Raw genomic sequence first — 25,442 nt, 5'->3', positions numbered from 1 at the left:
AAAACATTAAAAGGTTGCTCTGTTAAACTCTTGCCCTGCTTGAAATATTAACCAAACCAGCTTACCTTCCGGTGGCCGTTCCGGATTGAACGCTGGCACGACCGGTTGCGAAGGTGAGGGTACAGCCATCGGGGGCTTCGGGATGAGCTTTTCCATCGGCGTTGGCAGCGGCAGCGGTGGCTTCCGGATCGCTTTCTTGCTCTCGTACGGCGGTGGCGGCGGTGGCGGCGGATGGCGCCGAATCTTGGGCGTACTTTCGACCGAGTTAAGGATGTTATCGTCCGAGCGGGAGCGCGCGAACAGGGCGGGCGATGGGCCGGCCGATGCCATCGATAGGTGGGCGCCACCGTTCGGCTGCATCGAGCCGGCGCTCGCCTTCGAGGACACCATCGGTCGGGGCCGTAGCGGTGGCGGTGGTGGCGGCTCGTACGAGGAGCAGAGGCTTGCGACCGACGGGCTGTAGAGGGGGGAGTACGCACCCGGCAGCTGGACGTACGTGTCGGACAGGTTCTGGGTGGAGGCGTAGCGCGAGTTGGACGACAGCGCCATCGACAGGTAGGGCGTGCTGCGATAAATCGCGTGGTTTTTGCACGCATCCCAGCTGCGGTTGTGTGCGCGCACGGTGTGGTAGGCGAGGTAGGGCGGTGGGGGCGGGCTTTGGGCCATCGCCGCCAGGATCGAGCCCTGCTTCGCGTCTAAGTACTCCTGCTGGCTGATGGACGGGTCCTGGATCGGGTAGATAACGTAGTCGACGTCACTGTACAGCTGCTGCTGGTACAGCTCGATCTGGGACCGGGCCAGCTGGCTGGTGTACACCGTGGCCAGCGAGTGGGGCGGCGGGGGAGGCGGTGGTTGCCGTGGCATCGTTGGCGGCGGTGGCGGGTGGTACTGGCGCGGCTTGATGACGGGCAGCAGCACGCAGGCGGTCGTACGGTGGGGCGGCGGCTTCGGCATCTCCGGGTAGGGGGGCGGTGGCGAGGTGATGGCTTTGTGGTTCGGGTGCAAATTGTACCCCGGAATGCCGGTCGGCACGGGCGGTGGCGGTGGAGGTGGTGTTGCTTGCGCCAAATTGCCAATGTTGTTGACGGTCGGCGCGGCAAAGCTGGGCTTGGGCGTTTCGCCAACGACGCTCGCGTGCGCTTTAAGGATGTTAATCTGGGGCCGGGTTGTGATGAACCGTGCTGGAACTTCCTCGGACACGGGCGCTGTCGTTAGGACGGTCGGTGTGACCGGGAGGGCCGGCGGAAGGATCGGACTTTTCCGCATGGCGATCGGTTTCTGCGGGTAGGGCGGTGGGTCACGCAACGGAATGGCTGGCGCTTCCGGATCGGTGGTCGCGGGAGGCGCGGGCGATCGTATGTCCGGTCCGCGCAGTCCCGTCGTTTCGTGATGCGCATTGTACGGGGGTGGCGGTGGGGGTGGTTGTTGTTGGGCCAGCTCGACCGGGGGCTGTGGGAGTTGCGGTGGCCGGGCAGGACACGGCACGGCCGCAGCTGCCACTGCCGCCGCCATGTTGCTGTCGATGCGTTTGGGCGGTGCCGGCGGCAGCACCTCGTCGTCGTACTCGTCCTCGGTCGGGGCCGTGTCCTCGCTGCCCTGCAGGTAGCTTTCGCCCTCGAGCGGCAGCGGCAGCGTCACGTAGTCACAGTCCGAATCGAGCGTGTGGCTGACGGTTTTGCGCGACGGGTACGTGCCGCGGCCCACGATCAGATCGGTCAGTTCCTCGGCACTCAGCAGCGAATGCTTGTTGTCCGTCGGATCGCTACCGTCGCCCCGGAACGACCCAGCCGCACTGACGGTCGAGTCGGACCGCATCCGGAACTCGCTGTTCAGCCCGCTGTCGAGCCGGGGCCGATGGTAGTCCCCATCGACCGAGTCGACCGGCTCGAGCGGATCCGCCATCTCGCTCTGGCACGGCTGGAAGCTGCCGTAGTGCGAGCTTTCGTGCGACTCCGACTCGGCAATCTCGGACGACTGGCCGGTCAGCTCGCTGCTGTTCATCGTGTACACGCCGCTCGTTTCCGTCGGTGGCACGTGCGCGATCGTGTACACGCCCGAGTGCGTTTCCTCCTCCTCCTCGTTGATGTCGTGATCGAGACAGGTGCTGGTCGCCACGCTCAGTGTACTATTCTGGGCGGTGTGGCTGAACCCAAGCACCAGGCTGCTGCACGTCGACGTCTGCCGCCGGTCCGGGCTGATCGTGGTCTGCACCATTGTGCTGTTGCTGCCTCCACCATTGCTGATCGTGGTTGTGCTCGTTGCGGTCGAGCTTTGCGGCAGGCTGAGACAGTCCGTGGCCACCACGACCGTACTGCAGGTGGACGAGCACTGCGACCCGATGTTGTGCTGGGACGAAGGCGACGATTCACACTCCTTCCCGGGGCGGTCGGGCTTACCCTCCACACTGCCACTGTCACTGTTCGCACAGTTGTTGGCGTTGCTGCTGCCGCTGCTGCACGGTACGAGCGAACCGGCCGCATTCACCACGCTGCCCGTCCGGCCCACCGACAGTGCCGCGAACGTGCCCTCCAGCTCCTTGAGCGACACCTGCCCGACGGAGGACGTCTGGCGCGAAACGCTCGGACAGTCGAGCAGGTGGGCCAGTGCGAGGCTTTCCGTCGAGGGCGCGGCCAGTGTCGCCGTCGGCGGCGTGTTGATCATAATCTCCAGCTCGTCCTCCGAGTGGACGCGATCGCTCACGATCCCGGACGTCGTGTTGGAGCTCGTGCTCGAGATGACCGAAATGCGCTGGTCGCTCTTGCTCTTGTACGGCAGGTTGAGGGCACGCGAGCACAGATACGGGTAGCCGTGGATGCAGCTGCTTTCCTCCTCCTCGCGCTTTATCGCCTCCGTCAGCCGGGGCGCTATCTTCATCGAGAACTGGTGCGTCTCGCGGCACAGCGCCAGTATCATCTTGTTCTTGTCGTCGTTCGTGGAGTAGAGCGTGATCTTGCTGTCGCCCGAGCGGATTTCGAACTTTTTCCGATCGAAGCTCAGCTTGCCGATGTGCGGCCACTGGAAGGTGGTCGCGGTCGAGCTGCCATCCTGCGCGATCCGTATGCCCTTCGCGTAGATGCTGAGCGCTACCGTGCCGAGGCCGGTTTCGTTCTTCGACTGCTTCATCCGGAACACGTGCGCGTTGACCGCTTCGTTCAGGTTGCACGCCTCGCGGATGAAGTGCGTCTCGGCGTCGGCCCGGGAGAGGCCCCGGTTGTCCCGGTGGCACGTGGTGACGGCCGCAATGCCCCAGGCAGACCGAAGCGCCGGATTAAGGTACTCGTCCGGTCGGAAGTACTCCACCGAGGGCGAACTGGTGGTGGTGGTGGTGGTGGTGGTGGAGCTACTTGCGCCATCGTTCGCTGCGATGTTGGTGTTGGACTGGACTGGAGGTCCCGAGGTGGTAGTGCAGGCTGAGGAAGCTGCTGTCGAGGTGGACGACACGGACGCAGCACCACCGGCTGATGGGTTCGGGGAGCAGGCAGAGGTGGTACTGGAGTTGCTGCTGGTGCTGCTGCTAGTAGCGCTGCTGGTGTTACTGCTGGCGCTGCTGCTACTGTTACTGCTGCTGCTTGTGCTGTTGCTGCTGCTAACGCTAACGCCCGAGCTAAGGACGCCGCCGCCAGTGGTGCTGTTCAGGTTGGCGGTTGAGCTGCACGGTACCGTCGCCGTCGAGGATGTCGCCGTCTTGATCGAGGGTGTGGTGGGTAGGGTGGTACCGGCATCCTCCGGTGCACTGTCGCCCAGGTCCGCCTGCAGCGAGAGGCCGCCGAGCAGCAGCAAACTCTGCTCGGAGCACTCCTTCGGCAGGTCCCGGTTGACCGCGTTGTACTTCAGCTGCAGATAGTAGTTGTGCCGCGACACCTCATCACGCAGCATGAGCGGGCTCTCGATGTAGAACTGCACGCGAAAGTGTAGCTCCAGGAGAGGCTTCCCGTTGGCGTCCAGGCCCTGTGTGGGGTTTTTGGGTTGGAATTGAGGAAAAAAGTCATTAGGTCATTTCTGTGTGTGTTTGTGGGGAGGGGAAGCAAAGAACGCCACTATTCAGACACTTACATGAGTGTGCGAGGAACGCCAGCTTTTTGGTCCGTACTTGGACAGTTTGCTCTCGGGATCGGCAAACAGGTACTCGCCATCTGTTGGGGTGAACAAATAGACATCAGGGAAGGTTAGTAACTATTACTTAAAAATACTTTAATGGAATTACATTGAAATGAACCCAAAGAGTTGCTGTAACGATGCCAAACAAGAACACGCAATAATGCAACACACCATATCCGGCCCCATCATTCTCGGAAGTGAAGGCCTGCGAAGAGGTATTTCAAGGTTTCCTTCCCCCTCTTCATCAGTAATTATAATCCACCCTATGGAGTGTGCGTTCGCATGTAAAGTTTCCGAGAATGACTAGGAGCTAATGTGCGCTTCATTCTGCATGAGGGACAGGGTACAATTGCAACAATGCACCTAATTGTCGTGCAATGTATGAGAACACACATACATATGACGCCATATTATCGTGGCGCCAGCGTCATGTCGCCGCTAAGCGGTGGACGCATGCCATATGGTAGAGCTTGCTGCCAAAGCCCCTGGCTCGAGACTTCTTCCGACGGGTCAAGTGCATGGTGTAAACAGAGAAAGAAAGCAGAGTGGGTTGCATGGGCGAGAGCGAGAGCTAGGAGGGGTGGGACTCCATGACGCGGATGAAGTCATCGATCGGAGATGAGCGAACGAATTCCATCCATTCAAGCAATGCAATGGGGGATGATAAAAAGGGCCAGACCGGTGTGGTCTATACAACGCAACAATGCAGGATGTGCCGGTGGAATGATACGGGATTGTTACAGCTACATTTTTCTTCTGTCGCATTCAATGGGGATGAGAAAACAAAAGGACTATAATGGAATAAAAAACAACAACTTTCAGTTGTGTCTTCAAACAGGCACATATGGCTTCAAAACGATATTGACGTCAATGAGATGTTGAAATAGTCTTAAACTTCAATTTACTCTGATGTCTAACTCAATTTTCAACCACTGATCTCTTCAGAAAATCACAAAAAACTTGGAAACATAGACAATCTGATGCTCTTTACAAAACACCCGGTGTCGTCCCGTCCGATAAGTGCGATCTGGTAGAACGTGGGACAAATGGCAACGAAACAACAATAAAAAAATGCCTGCGATTGATCGTCAAACACACACACACATAGACACTGTCATTACGAGTTCGCGGAACGGACACACGCATACCATCACCGTCAGAGTCCCGCAAGAGTCCCCTCCCTCCAGAGTTGGAGATCGAGTTTTGAATCGAATCGAATCGGATTCATTGGAATGAATTCCAAACCCGACCCACAAGATGGAGGATCCGACGGAGGAAGGTTGTGGTTGTGTGTGTGTGTGTGTGTGTGTGTGTGTGTGTGTGATGAAGTTTGGTCGCTTTGGTCGATTTGCTGCTAGGGTTGGGTCTTGCGCATAGCTCCGAGATACGAGCAGTGGAATACGCTGGAATTCGGATCAACCGGCTCGCTGAATGAATGCCACGACGCTGAGGAGAGAATGCGGGAATGCGACACTTTGCGAGGAGCCCGCTAGATGTTGCAGGAGAAGCAGCAGGCGGAGGTGGAATTCCAGTTTCTGTTTCTCCTCTCCCATTCCACCGATCGTACCAAGCCCCGCGTCCAGCAACGTGTGGAGACAACGGGGTGAAAGACGGTCCCGATCGAGCGGGTTATGCGATCGAGAGCGCGAGCGTGCGCGCGCGCGCGCGTTCGCCCGCACTCACGATGGCAATGAATCGAAAGCTGTGTGAAGTGAAGGGATAAGCGCAAGACACAGGCATGCAGCAGAAAGTAAAGAGCTTGGTGCCTCCCTTTTCCCACCACATCCCATTTCCCTCCTGCAAGCATCGAAAGATCATTGATCGGGCGGGCAGCCCGCGAAAGCTTTTGCACGCGCTTGATCGAACGGTCGCGTTTCAAGCAGGGGGAGCCCACATAAGGCAGGCTCAACGGTAGTGTTTTGGTCTGGTGTGTGAGTCAGGGTGCCTCCCGAAAAAAAAACTAAAACACATACACACACAGGCGATGTCCACACCACCCAGCGGCCATTTTGCCACCCCGGGAGAGTTTGAACTTTCGGCTCACGTGTTGTTGCCGTTTTTTGTTTCGATGCCAACACGCTCAACACCGCTCCTTAGGCTGGTGTGAAAAACAAAACCGCACGAACCTACTTTAAAAAACCAGATTGAACCACATTCTGGCCAGGTAAGGTGGAGCGCTCTCGGGGAAGGAAAGGAAAGACCCATATAGAGAGCGAGGCGAAAAAAAGGCGAACAAAACTGTTTCGTTGTTGCCTAAAAATATCTGCCGGGCGGAAAGAAAGGTGTTAAACACTATCAGTCTTACTACTGCTGCTGCTACTCGCGGAGCGTTTCGGTGACATTTTTAAACACAGAAACATGGTTGCATAAGAGCGATCGAGAGCGTGTGTGTGTTTGGTAGTTTGTTGTGAATACCGGTGCAGCTGCCGCTGCTGGAAGAAACTCGGGTGACCTGACCTGGTAGTGTCATGTTTTTGATGGACGCTTTTTAATGCGAGCTTTACGTCACCGTTGTGCTGATGGGGAGGATGTTTCTCAATTCAGTGTTTTGCTATCTGCTTGTTTGGAGACATTTATACTACCATTAACATTACGCTATTTTTAAAAATGAGCTTTGATTAATGTCTTTCAGAAAGGCAAAGAAGCGCAAAGAAGCGATATAATTTATGATTTTTGTCCTAAATTTATAGCACGTTATCTGAATAGTTTTCAATTTGAATGATTATTCGATGCAAAGGAATTTGAGCATCATTTCGAAATAATTGATTGCCATCAAACCTGCGCTAGAACGTTCCAGTGGACCAGAGGTTCGTTCTCTTGCTGCTGCTGCTGCTGCTGCCATCATTCAACAGACATCAACGCCAAGCGACGAACGCTGCTTGATGATGGGACTGGGACTGAGCACAAAACGGAAACAAAAAAACTCTCTTCTGGTCCCTCACCCACCCCTCAAAAGAATGAAAAAATCAATGTCCAAAAGCAAAATTGATGATGACAAATACAAATCGATTATGTAAATCACATTTTCAATTCCTTTAACTGCGCAACACACACACATAGGCACATGGCAACATCGTTGGATGTCTTGCACAAAACTTGAGGAATGCTTCATGGTCAATCGCCGTGTGTGTGTGTGCTTGAGGATTGTAAGTACTGTTTGAGAGTTGTCCAAAAGGGTTTTTTTAATACTTCTCGTTTGTCCAAACTGTTTGAGAGCTGTCCAAAAGGCGGGTTTTACTTGTTCTTGCTTGCCTGTTGCTTTCTTGTTCAGAATTTTATTTGGCATTCGCAACCAGCAGACCAAATTTCCTTCTATCTCTCGCTCCTTCTCGTCTGCAAATACGTGAAGGTGTTGTGCTGGACGGGCCCCGGCCACAACGGTTGATTAATTTTGCAAATCGACAGTTTCATTGCCCTTTGTGTGCAGGACGCGCCGCATGTTAGAGATTGATTTTTGGAAACATTTTTATGAGCACAATAAATATTCGAATAATTTGACACCAATCACTGCGATTGGTAATCGGTATGAGGGATGGATGATGGGTTTTTTTTGGCCAGACCATCGCAACATGTTTATGGTGATTGCAAACGTTCTCCGCATCACGTTTGTACACACAGCGACGCAAAGCACTTTATAGCCTATATGTAACTCTTTTCATCGCAAACCAAAATTCGCTTGGAGAGCACTGGCAGAGCAAGTCGAGTAGAGAGTTTAAGAATTTTAATGGAACTTCGAGGCGAAACTGCACGCGAACAAACGCCCCAGTGCGGTGATGACGCTTTTGCCCCTTGCCCTTTCCTTCTGCTCGCACTTCTGCCGCGTACGGTGCAGGAAGCAACAAGGATAACGCTCGCAAGGAAGCACGAAGCGTTTTCGGAACGGAAATGTATAATAAAATTCACTCGAGGAAGGTAAAATGAACACACCATCCCGGCCGGTTGAGAAGGAACGGCTTGAACGGAGCAACAAGAGCTGGGAATTAAAGGAAAGAAGCAAAGAGCAAAAAAAAGGAACGCAACACGACTGGCCGGGCACAGGCAGGGAAGACAGGGAAGTAGGCGAGTTTAAACAGCATGAATCCCAACAGCGTCCCAAAGGTGGGCTTCCGGGGCGCTGAGCAGAAGGAAGCGCGGTGAAAAGATCGAGATCGAAGGCGAAGACTTGAACGCACGGGAAGGTGGCGAACTTCGGGGCCCGTAGGCCATGATCGCTTTAGTGAGCACGAAAGAGAAAACGCTTGCGCTGAGCGGCCATAGTTTGGTGGTGATGCTGTGCTCTCTGGCTGTAGCCCGTCCTCGGCTCGGTGTCGTTTGCCGCGCGCTCGGACAGCAAAGTAAACCTGTCCAGGGACATTAGCAGCAGCAACAACAGCAGCAGCAGGCAGGCAGGCAGGCAGATAGATTGGGCAAGAGAAAGAAGGCAAAAGGCTGGTAAAAGGAATATTACGACGTTGCTTGGGCACGACACACACACACACACGGCACACACAGCCACATGGAAAAGCATTATGTTTTTTTTTCTTCTCTCCTTCACTTTGGGTTTCGCCTCTTCCTTACCACGCCACACCAAAAGGTATGCAGATAACGATGTGTATAGAGAGTATCGAGCGACAGATGGCTGTGCCGAGGGACCAGGGGAACGACGACGATGATGATGCTGCTGCGTCGAAAGGGAGTTGGAAGCGGATGTGGGGCAGGGGGAGGGGAAAAAGGGAATTGAATCGCGAATGCCGGCATTTTGGGCCGGCTTGCGCGCGGTTGGAACCAATGGTGCGGGAAGCCATGCTGTCGTGGCCAGCATGGAGGAAGAAGAAGAAGCGGTACGCATTAGTGGACAACGGACAGGGGGAGGGAAAAGGGGGATTTTCTTTTTGGCGTCGTCGCCCTATGTTGCCCCACGACGTCCCCACGACGAGCGGTGGAACGATGATGATGATGATCGGGAGCTCCTCCTCTTCCTCCCGTGTGTCGATGATCCTCCTCCTGAGGGTTTCATTTCTTGCTGTTCCTTGGCATAGTCGGGAATGGAATGGAATGGAAAGGGGGGAGGGGGGGGAGAGAAAAAGAAGAACCAGCACACACACACAAACACCCAGCAGGGCAAAAATGCGCGCGCGATCCGCAATCGCGTAGGAAAAGGAACGGAAAGGAAAGACGCCCAGAGATCGCGCAGAGTGATCTCGTAGGGGTTTGAAGCTGAAGATCGACTCAATAACAAGAAGAAAAAGAAAAAAAAAGAGCTGCCTGGAGGCTGGAACATAACAAAAAAGGAAAGAGAGAGAGAGACAGAGAGAGAGAGAGAGACAGGGAAAGAAAGGGAGGGTACGCGAACACGGGAACGGGAAACAAGGCACAAGGAATTTCATTTTAGTAGGGGCTTCACAGAAAAGACATAAGACGCGTGTTTCAGTAATTCAGGTAGCTGGTTCGGTGTTGCGCCCGCCCGTATCTCTTCCCCATACTTCCTCCCCCCCTTTAGGGCTCTCTGTATTGTGTGCACATGTGTGTGAGTGTGTATGCCAAGCGCGATCAGTTTTTTTGCTCTTTTCGTTGTCTTCCTTCTCCAATTCTTTGAGAAATGTGTTTCCCTGCTCCCTGCAAGCGTCGCAAAGTCCTATCGGCTGCAGGTCTGTTCTGTAGTCGAGCTGAGATATTCTTCTCCGTTCTAAAACTTCCAAGCTTCAGGGTTTGGTTTAGAAGTTCTACGAAGAATAGCGAAATTATTGGTTGCACCAATCTTGATTGGGGAGTACATTGATAACTTCCCCATTTCTAAATATTACAAGAAATTTGCTGCAGTTTCTATCCTTCTGTTGAAGTTGATACTGCACGTGTATGCTCATTTTATTCCTATTCCTTCGACCCCCATGAGCTCCCACCAATCTTCTGAGGCTACGGAAGCCGAGGCCCTGCTTTCTTTTTAGACCTTTTTTTTGGGTTTTTAATTAATGGCGCAGGCGCGAGATATCAAATTTTATGACGTCGACCAGCAGCAAGCAGGGAACGGGAACGAAACAACGCTCAACAACGGTCTGCCGTTGGTGGAATCCACTTCGACTGGAGCGCTGTTTTGTGCGCTTTTCCCAATGGAAAGTAAGTGGAAGAGCGAGCGAAGTTGTTCGACGAACGATCGGTTCAGGTGATGGTTGGCCTAACCACAATAGATCTCCCTAGCTCCCTCAGCTTTCCACCTCATCAGATGCTCCCTTCCTCCCCTCCCTACCCCTCCAAAACAATGGCTTTGACAGCGGGAGCAAAAGGCACGCAAGGATAGGAACCTGTGCCGGTGCGCGCAGAATGCCAGCCTCTCTATCGAACGAGAAGAAGAAAAAAAAAACCCCAACAGCTCGTAAACTGTGCCCAGATGAGATCGTCGTCGTCATCGTCGTCCTCGTCGTCGTCATCATCGTCAGCAACATCATCGGAATGTAATCCAAGTGTCTTGCGAGGGATGGGGGAGGAATCTCCACCCAATGGAGCGACGGCAGCAAGAGGTATATGAGAAACGATAGTGTTGGCATGGAATGTGTTCATGGGGCCGGCCATTCCAGCCCAAGCTTCCCCGAAAACTAAAATAAAAAGGGGGACCTTGCCCAAGAGAAGAAAGGCAAAACAAAAAAATAGCACCTTGCACCGTTCGGGGGATTTTGCTTTTGCTTCTCCTCCTTCGATTACTGCCCGATTGATGTTCATCATCAGCCTACCCAAACCACCCCTCGAAACCCAGGACGCAAGGCTTCTTTCTATTAGCCTGCCCTTAGCGTCTCAGGGTCCCAATTCTGGGCTCCCAGCCTCCCCCCCCGTTTGGTGGTTTCCAAGCGTCGCTTTGAGAAACGATTAATTATCGCTGGGGGGACGCTCGCTACAGTACACGACCCCTCCCAGCAGGTTGTACAGCCTTGGTTGGTGGAGTTGCGGTCAGGCTGGTGCTGCCCTTCCTCCTCCTCTGGTCAACTTCCACGACCCCTTCACTTACCTATTAGTACGGCCAGCCCGAACAGCTCCGTGTCCAGCATGCCTTGCTTCGAGAAGTGATGGCATGTTTGTGCGTATACTTCGCGTACGCGACTTTTTGCTTCGACTAGGAAGTAGAGTGTGCGTGGCTGCGGCGTTCCCAATAATCTGGAGTAGAGAGAGAGAGAGAAGAAAGAATGCGGAGAACGGAGAAGAAATTAATATAAAATAATCGACTGATAGAAAAAAAGGTGAAATACCTTTGAAACATGCCTTCTATAGTACAAAAAGCGATCTTACAAAACAAAACAAAATTAACAGTTTACAATACATTTTTACAGCTACAAGTGTGAGTGAGCACAGTGAGTTGGCATTTGGTTGGCCACTGCGTGAGGCGGTAAAAGGAGAAAGGCCCGGCACTGGCCTGGCCCATAGTGTTCCGGTGGCGTTCCTCGGATTCCAAGCCCCATCCTACCCCAATCAAGCGGTCTGTGGGCTGTGGGGACGCAGCAAACCAACCACTACAACCACCGCGGAGAGAAACCATATAATTTCGGGCGTTCGCTCTAAACGGTAGGTATGGTGATTTATGATGGTCATAGCCGATTTAATGGGGTCATTGAGATGGAATTTTAATTGATTCGATTATACCGAGAGGAGTGCACAGGGGCGTCGTTGTCGTGCAAGTGCCGCCCGCTCGCCCGGGTGAAAAGGAGACCACAAACGTCACCACGCACCCGGGTCGGGGCACATACATTTGAGCTGGTTTTTGGGCTGTATCATACGCTGGCTGGCCCGGAAAGGGACCACACTGACCCCATAATTAGCCCAGAAATGAGGGAAAACAACCAGATACTGAACTGAGGAAGGAGAGAGGAAAAAACCAAATCCCAAACACGGGAACATTATCCCGGGGGTCACCCCCGTCGGTCGGTTTGTTAAAAGAGAAACACGCAACAACAAAGAAAAAGGTTTCCTTTAATTTCAGTATCTCAACAAGCTGCCAGGGACCTTCCGGTGTGTGGTTTATTTTTTGTTCTGGTTGTGACGGTGTGTCCGAAATTAAAGGTCACCGACGGTGGTGCTCTTGGGGTCCGGGTTGATCGGGGTTTTACGACCACGCGAAAGGAATTTCCAAAATTACGGTAGGATCGGGTTGTTTCAACGATCGAACCAAATGCGTCTGTGCGGCGCCAATCGTCCGTCGCGCGCGGTTTGGCCCTAGGGAGGCTGCCAAGGTCACGGCACCGCGCAGATGGTGGTACTAGAATTACGGAAATTAAAAACAAAGCGTTGTCGGCCATATGAAATCTAATCGGATTATTACCTGCCGCCCGTTTATGGTGCGTGTTCTGTAAATAAAAAAGGCTTCCAAAAATAGATTCCTACAAACGACCGCATTCCACACGTTGTAGCATCGCCGCGTGTAAACGAAACTGATCGAATTTCCAATCCGAGAACACACACACACAAGCCGATCGTGTGGATGCGGGGTTTCAGCATAACCAGCAAAGACATCAACGACAGCATCGGAAACATTCACCGATGCTTGGCACTCTAATGGAGGAGCGAGGGACGGAAATAAGGCGACTCAATCTTGCTTGAGACCTCGGCGAAGGTCAACGAGGCTTTTGTTGATTGTTGATTTTTTTTTTCGCATACCTGTCGAACGAATGGAATGTAGCCAACTCTTCGCAATCGAATGATCATCATTTGCTTCTCAAAAACACTTCTTAGCATCTATCTTACCGTGTAGTGGGTTTAATACTTACTTTAAAGCTAGAAATCTGGTACCCGGAGGCAGAGGTCGGGAGGGTGGTGCGCAAACCTCTAAGGGTGCGCTGACGGTACAAAAAGCTCGCATGCTGCATCGTTACCATCTGCAGTAACCTTTACGAAATATTTCCTGGAAGGGAAGAACAGAAAAGGGCAGACATTAGTATCGGGACTAAATTTGGGGGAAACGCTCCCCATTAGACGGTTTAGTTTGAACAGTTTCCTTGCTGGACCAGCAAACAGGATGCTGAAAATCGTTGGCTCGTTGGTAATCGGTTTTTTCTCCTTTTCTTTGATTTCCAATGCTTTCGAAATGCAACAAAGTTTCACGCAACGGCGGGGACGTTGCATGTCGTATGGTACACGGTGCAGCAACATTGTATGTGCATTGAAATTGATTGCTATGAACGCTTGCGTGTCTTAGACGTCTTAGGCAGTCGTCGTGGCCGTGAACGGAAGGGTGTCATTAGGGAAAACCTTCGTCAGGCGGCGGCGGCGTTCGTGTCTTGACAGGCTTGACGGTTTCCCTCGGACCCACGGCAGCCGGTTATGGGCAGGACATCCGCTTAGCGTTAGAAAGATGGCTTTAAATGGTGTTGGCTGGTCGTTCCTTAAAACGATCTTTATCCCTGGGCAGCTAGAATCTTTTAGTTTTAGTACAGAGATGGCGACTGGAGGGGAAAGGGAGAAAGATATTTCAGGCTCGAAATGAGTTGGAACAGCAAACAGGCAAACGGATCGTTAAAGCCCCATTAAAGCTAGCAATCCTTCGCAACCGCTCCACTGCAGCCCCGTGTGAATGGCGATGCCTGGGATGTTTGTTGCGTTCGCTGTATTGAAAGTTCGGGAAAGCTTCACAAATCACGCAGCACCGGCATTAGCGTAGCGTACGACAACAATGTGAGAGCCAGCTGCTGGCTGACGGTTGAAAGCGGTCCCACTTCCCTCCCCCCCCCAAACGAAAGCGACCCGGAGCTTGTGCCGTGTGGATGATCCTGCAGATCACCGTCGCCAGTTCTATTCCAGCTCACAGCAGCGAGCATCATCACCATTTAAATGGGGACTCCGAAAAACCCCTCCTGTGTATGTGCGAGTGTGTGTGTGATCCAAACGGGGTCCGAAAATACGAAACCCGCACGTATTCATTCCATCCGAACCTTTGGCGTGCGGATCCAAAAACATAACAACGTCCCAAACGTCGACTACGATTCCACCACGATCATCACGATCATCATCAACGGCAGCAGCAGCAGCAGCAGCAGCATCGCGACGCCGTCGTGTATATACTTATTTTATCCCTTCGGGTTATAAAACCGGTGATGGAATGTGGATCCGTTTCGTTCCGTTTTGTTCAGACGTTTCTCTTTTTTTTTTTTCGCTCCACCATCACCGGCGCTACCACCATCGTCATTTTGAGCGTCATGATCATGATCGTCCTGCCTCACGCCTCCCGCGGCAGAGTTGTGTTGGGTGGATCGACGACCGTTTCCCTTCCGCGCTAGACTGGGTGAAGTTCGCTTTCTGCGTCGCGCAACGAGGCTCGCGAGCGCGATTTTAACGCACGGCGAAGAAACATTCTTCGGCTGGGCGCTCGATGCCCGAGGGGTGAGCTCGCGAGCTGGTAGTAATGGGCTACCCCGATCCGAGCCGGGGCGGCCCCCAGCAAGCTCGTAGAAAGCCTTAGCAGGGTTTTAGCACGAACCGGGACAGCATCGCGTCCGCGCGAGGTGTTTGATCGTGCAAACGACGAGACGGTGGAGAAAAGGGAAGCAGAAGCGGTACACGAAAAACACATATACAGACGGAGAGCACACAAAACACCCTGGTGGAGGTACGCTCAGAATCGGGGGAGACATAAAAAAACTGAACTAAAGAAACACCAAGCGACGAAGCGAGCCACGGGATGGAGTTCCCGACACACGATTTGGCTTGGCTTTCGTTTCCAAACCGCGCCAAAAACTCTGTGACGCGCTTCAGTGAGAAGGGCGGTCAGCAAAAAAAAAAAAAACAAAAAAAAACAAACCCACAAAAACTGTATGCATGTTGTATCGCTTCAGCAATAAAAATAAATAATTCTGTCTCGGGCTGGGGCTCCTCGCTTAAGCCGCCGTACAAATCGTTCGTTTGTTGCGGGGTTTCGCGTAATACGCGCGCACGAGTCCAAGGAAGCGGGCGAAGCGCTTAACGCCTTTGCGTCTAAACGGCTTCCTGTCTTGGGCGATTCCGTGTTTCCCCGTTGGAGCGCTCCCTAGCCTTCCTCCGTCCCTCTCCTGGAGGACAGTGTGAGCTAAATCGGGTTTATGTGTTTTTCATTCCTTCGAGCTGTTTCGTTGTTGCTGTTGTAGCAAAGTTTTGGCACCATAGTCAGCATCCGATCTCGACGTCGTCCAGGAGAAACGTCATTGAATTAAGGGGAAGATTTTCGTTGTTCAGAAATGTATCTACGTTTTAAAAACGACTGAATTTTCTTCCGAAATTTGGACTGTTTTCGGTGTAATTAATAAAATATTCTTAAAATACTTATACCATTAAACAAAGTGTTACATACAATGGAAATAGTTCTTTTTATGCATCTTCGAAGTACGGCAGTGCGATCACTCAAACGCATCCCCACAAAGCGACGAAAACACATGGCACGCTGTTGGCATTCTGGTGGCAAAGATGGTTCCAGAATCGCCAAAACAACGCGCGCGCGCGCTCGCGATGCCTCAAGAAGTTTCCGACGGCAGACCCGAACGAAGATCGAAACCAGAAAAACCAGCTCTCCGCATGCTTGGCCCCAGACCTCCTTCTCCAAGCCGCCTCCCTCGCCCTACAGCGCCTCGGGCCGTGCCGAATTTCTTTGCCGCTTGATGCCCGGCTGGGTGCCCGTACAAGACGAGATTCGCTTCGTTACGAAACGGAACGAAAAACCTGATGCTGCTGCTGCTGGCAGGCTGACAGGAGAAAAGAACATTCAACACACAAGCACAGCGCGCTTCTTCGCCGTGCCATCTTTGAACCGATTCGGTCCAGGTTGGCCCTCCCGAGGTTATCCCGCTTCCCATTCAATCCCCACCCGATCGATAGTCGGTGGTTGATTTCGGCTGGGGATGGGTTTTGTTTTCGAACGTTTTGGTGAAACGCTTTTTTTTTGGGAGGACGGGGGGACCGTCTTTGGTACCCCGCAAGACCGCCCGAAGGTGATAAAGAGAAAAATGAATCGCCCGTGAGCGCGGGCGCGCGCGCGTTCGCTCGTTTCTTCGCTTTTTTTTGGTGTGTGTGTGTAGCACGGTAGCACCGAAAGATGTCGACGACGATCGCTGGCCACATAGGGCTGGTCCCTTTTGGACCGAACCGGGAGGTGGTGTTGGACGCAATCGAAAAGGGGGGGTTCGGCCACATTCAGGCCGATTGACTTAATGCTAATAACAACCTGTTATACGGTCGCTGCCGTGGAGCAAAACTGAGATGACCGAGCCAAGCCCCAAACCGCGAGGGAGAAAATCGAAAATCGGGTGTGTGTGTGCGTTCTGATTGTATTTTGCTTCTTCACCATCTTGCGTCTCCAAGGGAGTGATTATAAGCACACGCAAACGCACTGTTCTTTTTTTGTGCTGGGGACTTAAAGCAGGACAGACCAACTCCTCTCTTCAGATGAGGGAAGATGAGCAGAAGCATTGAAAATGTGCGTTTTTTTGGAGGTTTTCTTTTTATCATCCCCTTCTGCTTCTTTTCAGTTGGAGATCACGTGTGTGTGTGTGGTTGTTTCTTTTTCCCGCCTTCTTGTGTTTTGCTTCCGTGTTGAACTGCTGCACCGCGATGGCAACGATGCTGCTGCTGCTGCCGGTTGCTACACAAAACACACGGCCGGACAGACAATATAATTTTCAAATTCCAGTAGCCAAATGTAATTACACGTGCGCGCTACAACCCGCTCCCGTGGACAGGGAAGAGACGGCCCTCCTTCCCGCTGCTACCCTCCCCTTCGTTGTGTGTTTTTTACCGCATTTTATTTTTACGGTTTGAGACACACAAGTGACCCTCTCTCTCTCTCTCTCTCTCGCTCTCTCAGTGATGCTGTTTTGCTGTACTTTATCATGTGCATCCACATGCTACTGGCTTTTATTCTGCGCTGCAAAAAAGGCATCCCCCTCTCCCCCTTGCTGCAGAAGAGCATTTGCTCTCGCTCCCGTCAGCCTGGTTGGTGTCTGGTGTGTACGTGCAAATATGCATCCCATCCCCCGGGGGCAACATGGGACGAGGGTGAGGGGGAGGAGGGGGAAATGAAGCAACGTGTTTGCTTATTGCGCTCACACTTTATAAGCGCTGCTGGATAAAATACCGATGCGAGACAATGCGCAACGCTGAAAGGGTTCTGGCATTATTCACATTCAATTGTTTCACACTCCTTCCGGGGGTGCATGCGTGTGGGTGGGTGGGTTTGCGAGTGTTTTGCGTTAGCAGTTGCATGTGAAACGTCACACAAACGATAACATAATCCAAACGTTCTCTTCCCCGGTCTTTATCACACACCAGAGAGCCATTCACGGTGCTACATTCCGTTCCGCTAAGGCACTATTTAGCACACCGGGTGGGTTTTGTGAGCGTTTTTGTTTTATTTGCTTCCCTTCCCTGTATTGGATGCACTTAATTTACAACCAACACTGGTTTGGTGATGGTTGTTGTTTTTTTTTGTTGGCTCGCTCTCTTCTCCTTCTAATTGCTGCACGAGAATAAAAGGTTATGCCTGTGTGCTGTTGAGGAGCGGAACAAAAAGAAGGAAGGTAATTCAAAATGATACAATCCACATCCCCGTAAGGGTTTGCGGCTGCACATTCCAACCCCGGGAAGGCGGGCAAGCAGCAGCTTTGCCAAGGGTGCATCGTTACGCGTAGGAGTTATGATTACGCCCATGGAGATGGAATGCTTTTTTTTTTTTGCTCTTTTACACATCTTTGCTCAGCGTCAGGAGATTGTGTAAAAGAATTCCCAACCATGGATGGTAGGTACCACGTGAGGCCTGCTGGATTATGGATTCTTTTGTATGGGCTTTTCATTATCTCATCGTACGAGAAAAGGGGTACGCTTCCCGATAGGGTATGCACCCATTTACGCAATAAGATCTCAGCAGCTACGTTCCGTCGCTGTACAATTATTGTTTTGCGCTTTCATTTAACGGAAATAGTTTGTTTAATATTGATCTGTTTTATCTACTTTCAATTCAAACTCTTCCCTGATCGCACTGAAAACGTTGGTGTCTAGACGTTAGTGAGCACTTCGTGCAAAGAGCTAGTCATCAAAACATTCCTATAACCCCCATCCATCGCCCATTAGCCGGGTGGATGACGCACGTAACTTAAGCTATTGACTTAATTTCTGGTTTAGTGTTCCGTTTTCACGATTCCATCTCCAGCGGCGATCGCGGCCAGGCGAAAGAAATTCCTTCCACACCAAATTAAACAATCATTAGGTGCTTTGGTTTTGTTTTTAATTTGTCTTGCGGTGTGGCGTGGGACAGTATTTACACGGGAAGGCGGGATGGGTAGAGTGTACGGCATTCGCCATTACCGTTGATGACGTCTATTCAACAAAACGCCAATCTTGACGGGGTCTTCATTTCAATCACTCATATTAACTCTCTTTCAGCTCCACACACAGATAACCCCCATAAACTGGCTGCGATCAATCAGTGCAAGGTCATTGTCGTGCTGCTTGCTAGTGGATGCTATTACTTCCGTGTTAACATACAAACATTCCATAGTACACGGGGGAAAAGCATACGCACCGCAGGGTGGGAACAAAAAGGTTCATAAATCAAAGCTTCGAGCTGCACTGAATATTGAACGAATATAAATAACAACCCAGCCCAGCAACAAACTTCACCGTCTTGTCTGTGCAGAGCGCTTTTTTTTGTGCGTGTACTGTTGCTGCTGTGGCTTTTAAGATTCATATCTAATTTTTAAACCCCAAGCTGGCCAGGCTCGTTGCCAGGCTGGCCACATTCCGGAGTGGTTTAAGCAGCAGCAGCAGCAGCAGCAGCAGAGAACGAGTAAAAAACGAGCTTGAATGATAGAGCTTCTTCCAGATGCTTCGCTTTGTCGAGCAACTCTTGCCCGGGTTTTCTCGATAGGCTCGAGAGACGCCTGTTGCGCATTTTCCAATCATTCTCATTTCATCATCCCTTCGAGATTCGATGCACAGGAAAAACAGAACAAACAATCCTAAACGACGAAGACGCTGATGATGATGACGGTGGTGGTGGTGGTAGTGATGCTGTTGATGGTCTTCACGCTGCTGCTGCTGCGATGATGTGCCAGGTGTGTGCCCTCTTGTTTGAAGAGGATTCCAAAAAGGGTACGCCCTTAACCTGCGGCTTTCGCCCGTCGCTCGTGTGTTCCCGCTGCGAGAGGGGGCCCTTTTTGTGTTGTTGCCTGTTGTGTGTACTGGTGTTGTTAAGCTTGCGCATTTTTTTCCCCCACCGTTTCCCCTTCCCATTCTCCCGGGGTATGAGAGGTGTAATGATGTGGTTTTGTGAACGGCTTCCCGGGTTCGGGCAACCGAGCAATAAATACGGCCGAAGGGATATACATAAATTTTCTTCCACAAACGTCTAATTCTCCGTGTGTCCCACCGTGGGGGTTTTGATCGGATGCTACGGGGGAAACCCCCAAAAGGGAGGGAGGAGAAGGGAATCGTTAGAAATTCAATCCACTCGAAGCTCAATGACAGTAATTTCTGCAGCGTCGCGTCGATATAATCCACCGGACACGTGAAACGAGCGATGAAGAAGGATGAAAACACCAGAAGCAATAATTAAAGCACCCAGAATCCAACGGACGGCTGTTTGGCGGTTTGCCGGGTGTACGATTAGGGCTAAAGCACTCCCGAGCCTCCTACGAGGTACGGCGGTGCTCGGGGCAGGAACAAGGTAGTGAAACGAAAATATTCACTCAGACAAAAATAAAGGGTTTTGAAAAGGCGAAAGAAAGACAAGCATCCTTGAATATTAAATCTAGCCCACTAGGGGATACGGTACGGGAGCGGCCATGGGAGGCAGAGGGTACACCGTTTGGCTCGCCTGCGGGCAAACTCCACTCCACCCGGGAATGATAAATGGTAGAATTGTGAAGTGGAAGAGCGAAGAATTCGAGACGTTCCGCCGCTCAGCCGTTCCTCCGCAGCCGCTCCGTGTTCCCTTCTAAATAAAGAGGGGGGAGGGGGCGTTAGGAGGAGCTGAAACACTGCACTGGCGGTGGTGTCCAGGTGTGTACAGAACGGTTTGAACGAGATTGTTTCGGTAACCGATTGGGAAAGCGGGATGCAAAAAAGAAGAAAGAAGGCAAACGAAACAGGCCCCCTTTCCGCTCCTCCAGGCACTTCAGGCCACATTTGCTTCTCGTGCCCTTTTGCTCTTTCTCCCTTCGGTCGCGATCGCTTTTGCCCATCCAGGCACAACAGACAGCAGCAGCAGCACAAAAAATGCGCGTCCCGTGAAGCATCACCTCTTTTTGATGATGCTCGTGCTGATGTTTTCTTTACGTTTTTTCTTTCGTTTTTTGATTCCTCTGCTTTCGAGCACGAGTGGCACGTTTATGGCCTTGAGCAGAAAGTGGCGAATTCCAGAACCCTGAAGTGATCGGTGGTTGTATCATCTTTAGTTCGCGGGAAGGTTTCTGATCGACAGTGGACGAATGCTTCGACAGCTTGTAAATTATTTCGGTTCAATGCGCCAGCATTATAGAACTTTGAAGGTTTAATGCATCGTTCAAAAGGAATGCTTACTTTCTCATCATCGATTTTGCCTACATCGTCATGAAATTTGTGAAATTCCACGTCGCTTAACACGTCGCTCGCAGTACAAGGACACGCATCCATTCTCAGCAGCACTTCACATTAAATCTATCAAAAACTCAACGTACCTCGGCACTGGCACACACACACATCGCTCGCCGTGCTTGAAACCGTTCCACTACAAGCGAAGCAAAACATTAAACGTAGCATCATCATCATCATCATCATCATCGCGATCATCATCATTGCTGTCGACTGACGAGGTCCGACGCATTCCATTCCCGAAGATCGTTCAAAGGAAGGAATGTGAAAAGGCCCGCTCCTAGCCAATGTACGGCAACGGTGTTTGTCTGTGTCTGTGTGTGCGTGTGTATCGTCAAAACGGACGGTTGGAAGATCTTTAAATATACAAGCCATAATAAGCATGGAGGCAGCGTTTGACGTACCACCACCCGTCAGCGAACGGCTTTCGAGCGCATCGCCGACCTTCCAGATGCCAGATTCCGGAGCGTGCGTGAACCGTGCAGGGATTAGGGAAGGATTTCCAAAACATTCATTGCTTAATGTTTCCGAACGGACAGTCAAAAAACAAAAAAGGGGGTAAATACTTCTTCTAGTGTGGTAAAAACACGAAAGATTCAAAGTGCCAGGTTTTAAGCGACGAACCTGCCGCGCCGTGTGTTGTGATCGAAACGTGAAGGAGGTTACAAAATGAAATACAATTTTGCCAGCCGGGGTAGATGCATCCATGCAGGGCCAATCAAGAGGTCCCATGTTTTGGGGTCGATACTTTCATGTCTGCTGTGTGTGTGTTTTTTTTAAAAAGAAAATGAAGTTCTTTCTTCCCGGTGACGATCACCCTGCCTGATCGTACGTAAGAAGAGCGGGCGAGAGCGCATGCAGGTAATTGTAGTACAAAAAAAAGGCATTCAACCAACAGTACCCGTACACCCATACACACATGCACGTACAAATACACAGACTCAAGGCGATGATATCGGGGCGCAGCGTCCGGCTCGACCCGACCCCGTCCGGGTCGACCAAACAAAACGCGCCATTTGAAGGCCAGCCGCATTCCAGAGCGTGATCATTCGCTCCCGCGCACTTCATTTTTCTGCTCGTGTTTTTTTGTTGTTGTTGTTGTTGGGTGTGTGTGTGTGTGCTGTTGCCTTCTCTTTTTCCATGCCGTGGTCGTCGCCGTTGTTGTTGTTGTTTGAGGTTGTGCGCGCTGGCTACCTTGCGGCAGACTTGCAACCCCCATGGCAGCCCTCTTCAAAGGCAAACCCTTCGCTCTGTCGCTTGCTCTTTCACGCACACGCATCCTCCAAACCGGCCTGCTAATATATAGACCCTGTTCCGATGCTCAGGCCCCGGCTTGCTTGTGTGTGTGTGTAAGTGTGGCCAAAGAGTCTGTATGTATTAGCGTGGCCATATTTTTTCTCTTCTATCCACGCTCAATCGGACGCGCACTTGTCCGCAGCACGGGGCGGATGGGTTCGGTGTTTTGAAGTATTTGCCGTCTTTTTCCCCCTAATCACCCCCACCGCATGAGTGTCCGCAGTATAGGCGCTCCAGGGACAGCTCAACCGTAACACCCAGACCGTTCGCCCAGCGCGGATCATCGATGGAACAGTTACAAACATCTGGGAGCGGTCCCCGTTTGCGTTTCGGTCGCGGTCGCGACCGTACGTACGTACGTGTGTACGTCGCCGGGAATGAGGACAGCCGGGCGGTTTCTTTTTGCACGGTCAGGGTTTTTTCGCTTCATCCGCTTCGCGACACAGTTCGATGGGTGCTGCTGCTGCTGTGTATGTGTGCGTGGCGCGAGACAACACTAAACAAAAACAGCCAACCCTCAAACGTATGCGCTGTTGGGTACACGGTAGTACTGGCGCTACAATAAATATGCTAAATAGTGACTACTCGTCTGGGTGTGTGCGTGTGTGTGTGTGTGCACCGGCGCCCTTTCATCGTTCTCACGTGAAGCACATACTACAGCTTGTTGCGGAATGACTTTGAGCTCAGCCGCACCAGCACAGTAGTGCGGTCCCTCCTCGACCGGCAAAAAAAAACAAGACATAAAATACCTCGAAACATTGGCAGCGCATGATGCATGTACATACAAACGAGCTTAAAAATTTGGCCAACATACGAGACGAAACGTATCACGTCGTCGCTTTTTTTGTTGTTTTCTTTTCAACAGCTTACTTATACTCACGGGCGGGTGGCACAAGAATTTTTGGATGGAGATCGTGAGCATTTTTTAAAATTGACCACACCTCCTTCGCTGTACTGTAGAAGTGTATAAGAGGCAAAGGGGGTGCAGCAATGGTAAACTTCAGGTGTGGAATATTAATGTCCACGCTGGCAGCAGCGGTAAGGCAGACCAAGGTGCCATCAAGCATTCATTGGAGACGATGATAACTCACATGTTTGGGCGCCATGGGTATAGTACAGTATCGACCTAACGCATTGCTAAGTGATGATGCAATTGTCGCTGTTTGAGTAGTTGCACCGTTTTAAAGTACGATTTCCCGTGTGATCAGAGCTGCTTACCAAATTCATCAATGTTCTCGAATAAACAAAAATAGCCAACCTTGCATAAGCGCACACGAATGGTTCTTACGATTTTGCGCCACAGCCAAACTCCCAACTGTCTCCACCATTACTCACCTGCAAAAAAAAGAGAGAAAAATACATAAACTCATGAATATGCTGACGAGATTAATGAGAACAGCAGTGTGACAGTGTGAGCCAAATACAAACAAACGAAAATAAATGGATCAACATCCGAGCGCCCAAGCCCAGCCACCGATTTGCCCTGCCCTGAGACACGGTTGCGAGACTTTGAGTACTTTGGGGGGGGGGGGGGGGAGCCCTATTCTTGAATTACAAACCTACGGGGAGTACATTCACTTTTGCTCAGGGTTTTAGTCCGCACGCCCGCCAGTAGAACAGTGAAGGGACAGCAACGCAGTGGCAGCTGGTAGGAACGCCACGGAACGCCATAAGCTACCAGGCCGCTGCAAAGCTAGAACCGGGCCAAGTCTTGAGTCTTGGGTTGGGTGGCTGTAATTCGAGCAGGAGGCCTGGCTCGAGAGAGCAGAAAAAACAGCCAACTCACGGATTATTCTCCAACCACCACGACCCACCACCCAGTAGTCAGTAGTCACGACGGTGTGTGTTGCTTTGGCTGACCTCCCCTTGATTGGGCCGGCGTGGAATCGTGATGGTTGGGCAGAGAAAGGGTTTGAAAAAGGTAGGTAACTACACATCAACGTTATAACATTGCACGAAGTTTCCGAGTTCGATCGGTTTTTTGGAGCAAATAAAGCGAACTAAACTAGTTCAACTCCTGTAGCACCGCACATCACGTCAGCTCGGAAATGTCAGTTCGGCGCGTGCAAGTTCAGCGTAGAGTTGCATTCTGCGCGGGAATGGCCAATGACCGATGCAATAACATAGACAACGGCAACCGAAGCATCACTGACGCCGCTTGCAGGCATTAGAAACGAAAACGCGGGGCGTTTGCAGTACTCCCCTCAAACAACCCTTGGAAGGGGCCATTTTCTTCTTGTTCCGTTTTTCTGCCTGCTGAATCTTCTCCAGCCACTCGGCTGCAATCAACACTGCTACGGTGGTAATGAACTTGAGTATGTTAATAATATTTCCTCCCCGTGCACCAAGCTGCGCTGTGGAAGTGGCAAAAGGAAGATAAAAACACAACGCTCCAAAGGTGCACACACACACACGCGCGGTACGCCCGGAACGGAATGCAAACGTCACGCCGATGCACACAAGCGATCGATGCAGCTGAGGCAGGAAACGAGCAAAACACGTTGTTGAATTGTTTGTTTGACCGATGTTGTAGCTGTTTGTGGTGGTGGTGTTGCGGAGGGAGTGGGAGCCCGGCTGTGCACTTTCTTTCCGTACACGTCCTTTCCCTCCGCGTGTGAAACTCCCCCATCAAGCAACAAGAATGATTCGCGAAGGGGGTATTGTGGGAGAAAATGGAGGCTGATAGAGTGAAGGGATGTATAAAAAAAAAAACAACAACCACACGCTTATTTACAACTGTCACCTTCCTCCCCCTCTTTGCGCGTATGAATTTCTCCATTTGCGCATAGAGCAAACTTGCACACCGAGCTCTAGCGCACGACGAGCGCACGGTGGCTTATTTGGCCAGGCAGAAAGTGAATTTTGCGTTACGTTACGCTGCTGCGGCGGCGAGAGAGAAATGAGAAAGTGCAATATTTGTCGATGTCATTGGTGTGTTTGCTTGCTGCACCGTTGCACTTTTAATTGAGCGTGCCTGTTTGCCTACGGTACACGATCACTTGCTGTTTTTTTTTCGTACGGTACGGTTTTATTACTCGGGCGGACTGCAATGGCACGATCGCGTGTATGGAAAAGCACAAATAAATAAAGCTTTGTTTACATTTGTTTTCCCCTCTTTTGTATAAACCGTACCTTTTGTGTGTATGTGTGTGAAATTGCCTTTCCTCGACTAGTCCGACCTAATTTTCCTCCCAGCAAAACCGAGCCCTGCAACGCGCAAGACAAATCCCAGCGGGAAGGTGTTACGTTTGCTGCGCGTTGCGCGCTTTGTTTTCCACCCGTTAAGACTGCGCTCATGCTCGATCGATCTGTAAACTCCGGTAGCTCTGTAAGCCGACAGCAGACAACGGCAACTACAACAGTGAAAAAAAAACAAGTACCACAACACCAGTGTTAACGAACCCAACAAATCGCCTCCCGGGACGGTTTACAAGGCACAGACGGCGACGGGTGACACGCCTCGCCACCGCGGCACCGGCTAAACCGATAATTTCCTATCAGGT

At 51.6% G+C, this 25,442-nt stretch overlaps 1 protein-coding gene across 1 annotated transcript in view; it reads right to left on the bottom strand.

Annotated features, from left to right (window-relative positions):
- The window catches only part of LOC120899814 (protein expanded), a 47,741-nt gene that overhangs the window by 3,044 nt on the left and 19,255 nt on the right, over positions 1-25,442 (bottom strand). Inside the window, exons 2-5 of the mRNA XM_040306040.1 lie at positions 12,825-12,958; positions 11,075-11,220; positions 4,054-4,133; positions 66-3,948 (exon numbers count right to left, since the gene is read on the bottom strand). Of these exons, the coding sequence (XP_040161974.1) occupies positions 66-3,948; positions 4,054-4,133; positions 11,075-11,220; positions 12,825-12,916 (4,201 nt within the window). The 5' untranslated portion in view covers positions 12,917-12,958. The remainder of the gene's footprint in view (positions 1-65; positions 3,949-4,053; positions 4,134-11,074; positions 11,221-12,824; positions 12,959-25,442) is intronic.

Source organism: Anopheles arabiensis, chromosome 3 (assembly GCF_016920715.1).
Source record: "Anopheles arabiensis isolate DONGOLA chromosome 3, AaraD3, whole genome shotgun sequence".
Taxonomy (NCBI): Eukaryota; Metazoa; Arthropoda; class Insecta; order Diptera; family Culicidae; genus Anopheles; species Anopheles arabiensis.
The sequence above is the reverse complement of the archived record's forward strand: the minus strand, read 5'-3'. Positions and strand labels throughout refer to the sequence as shown.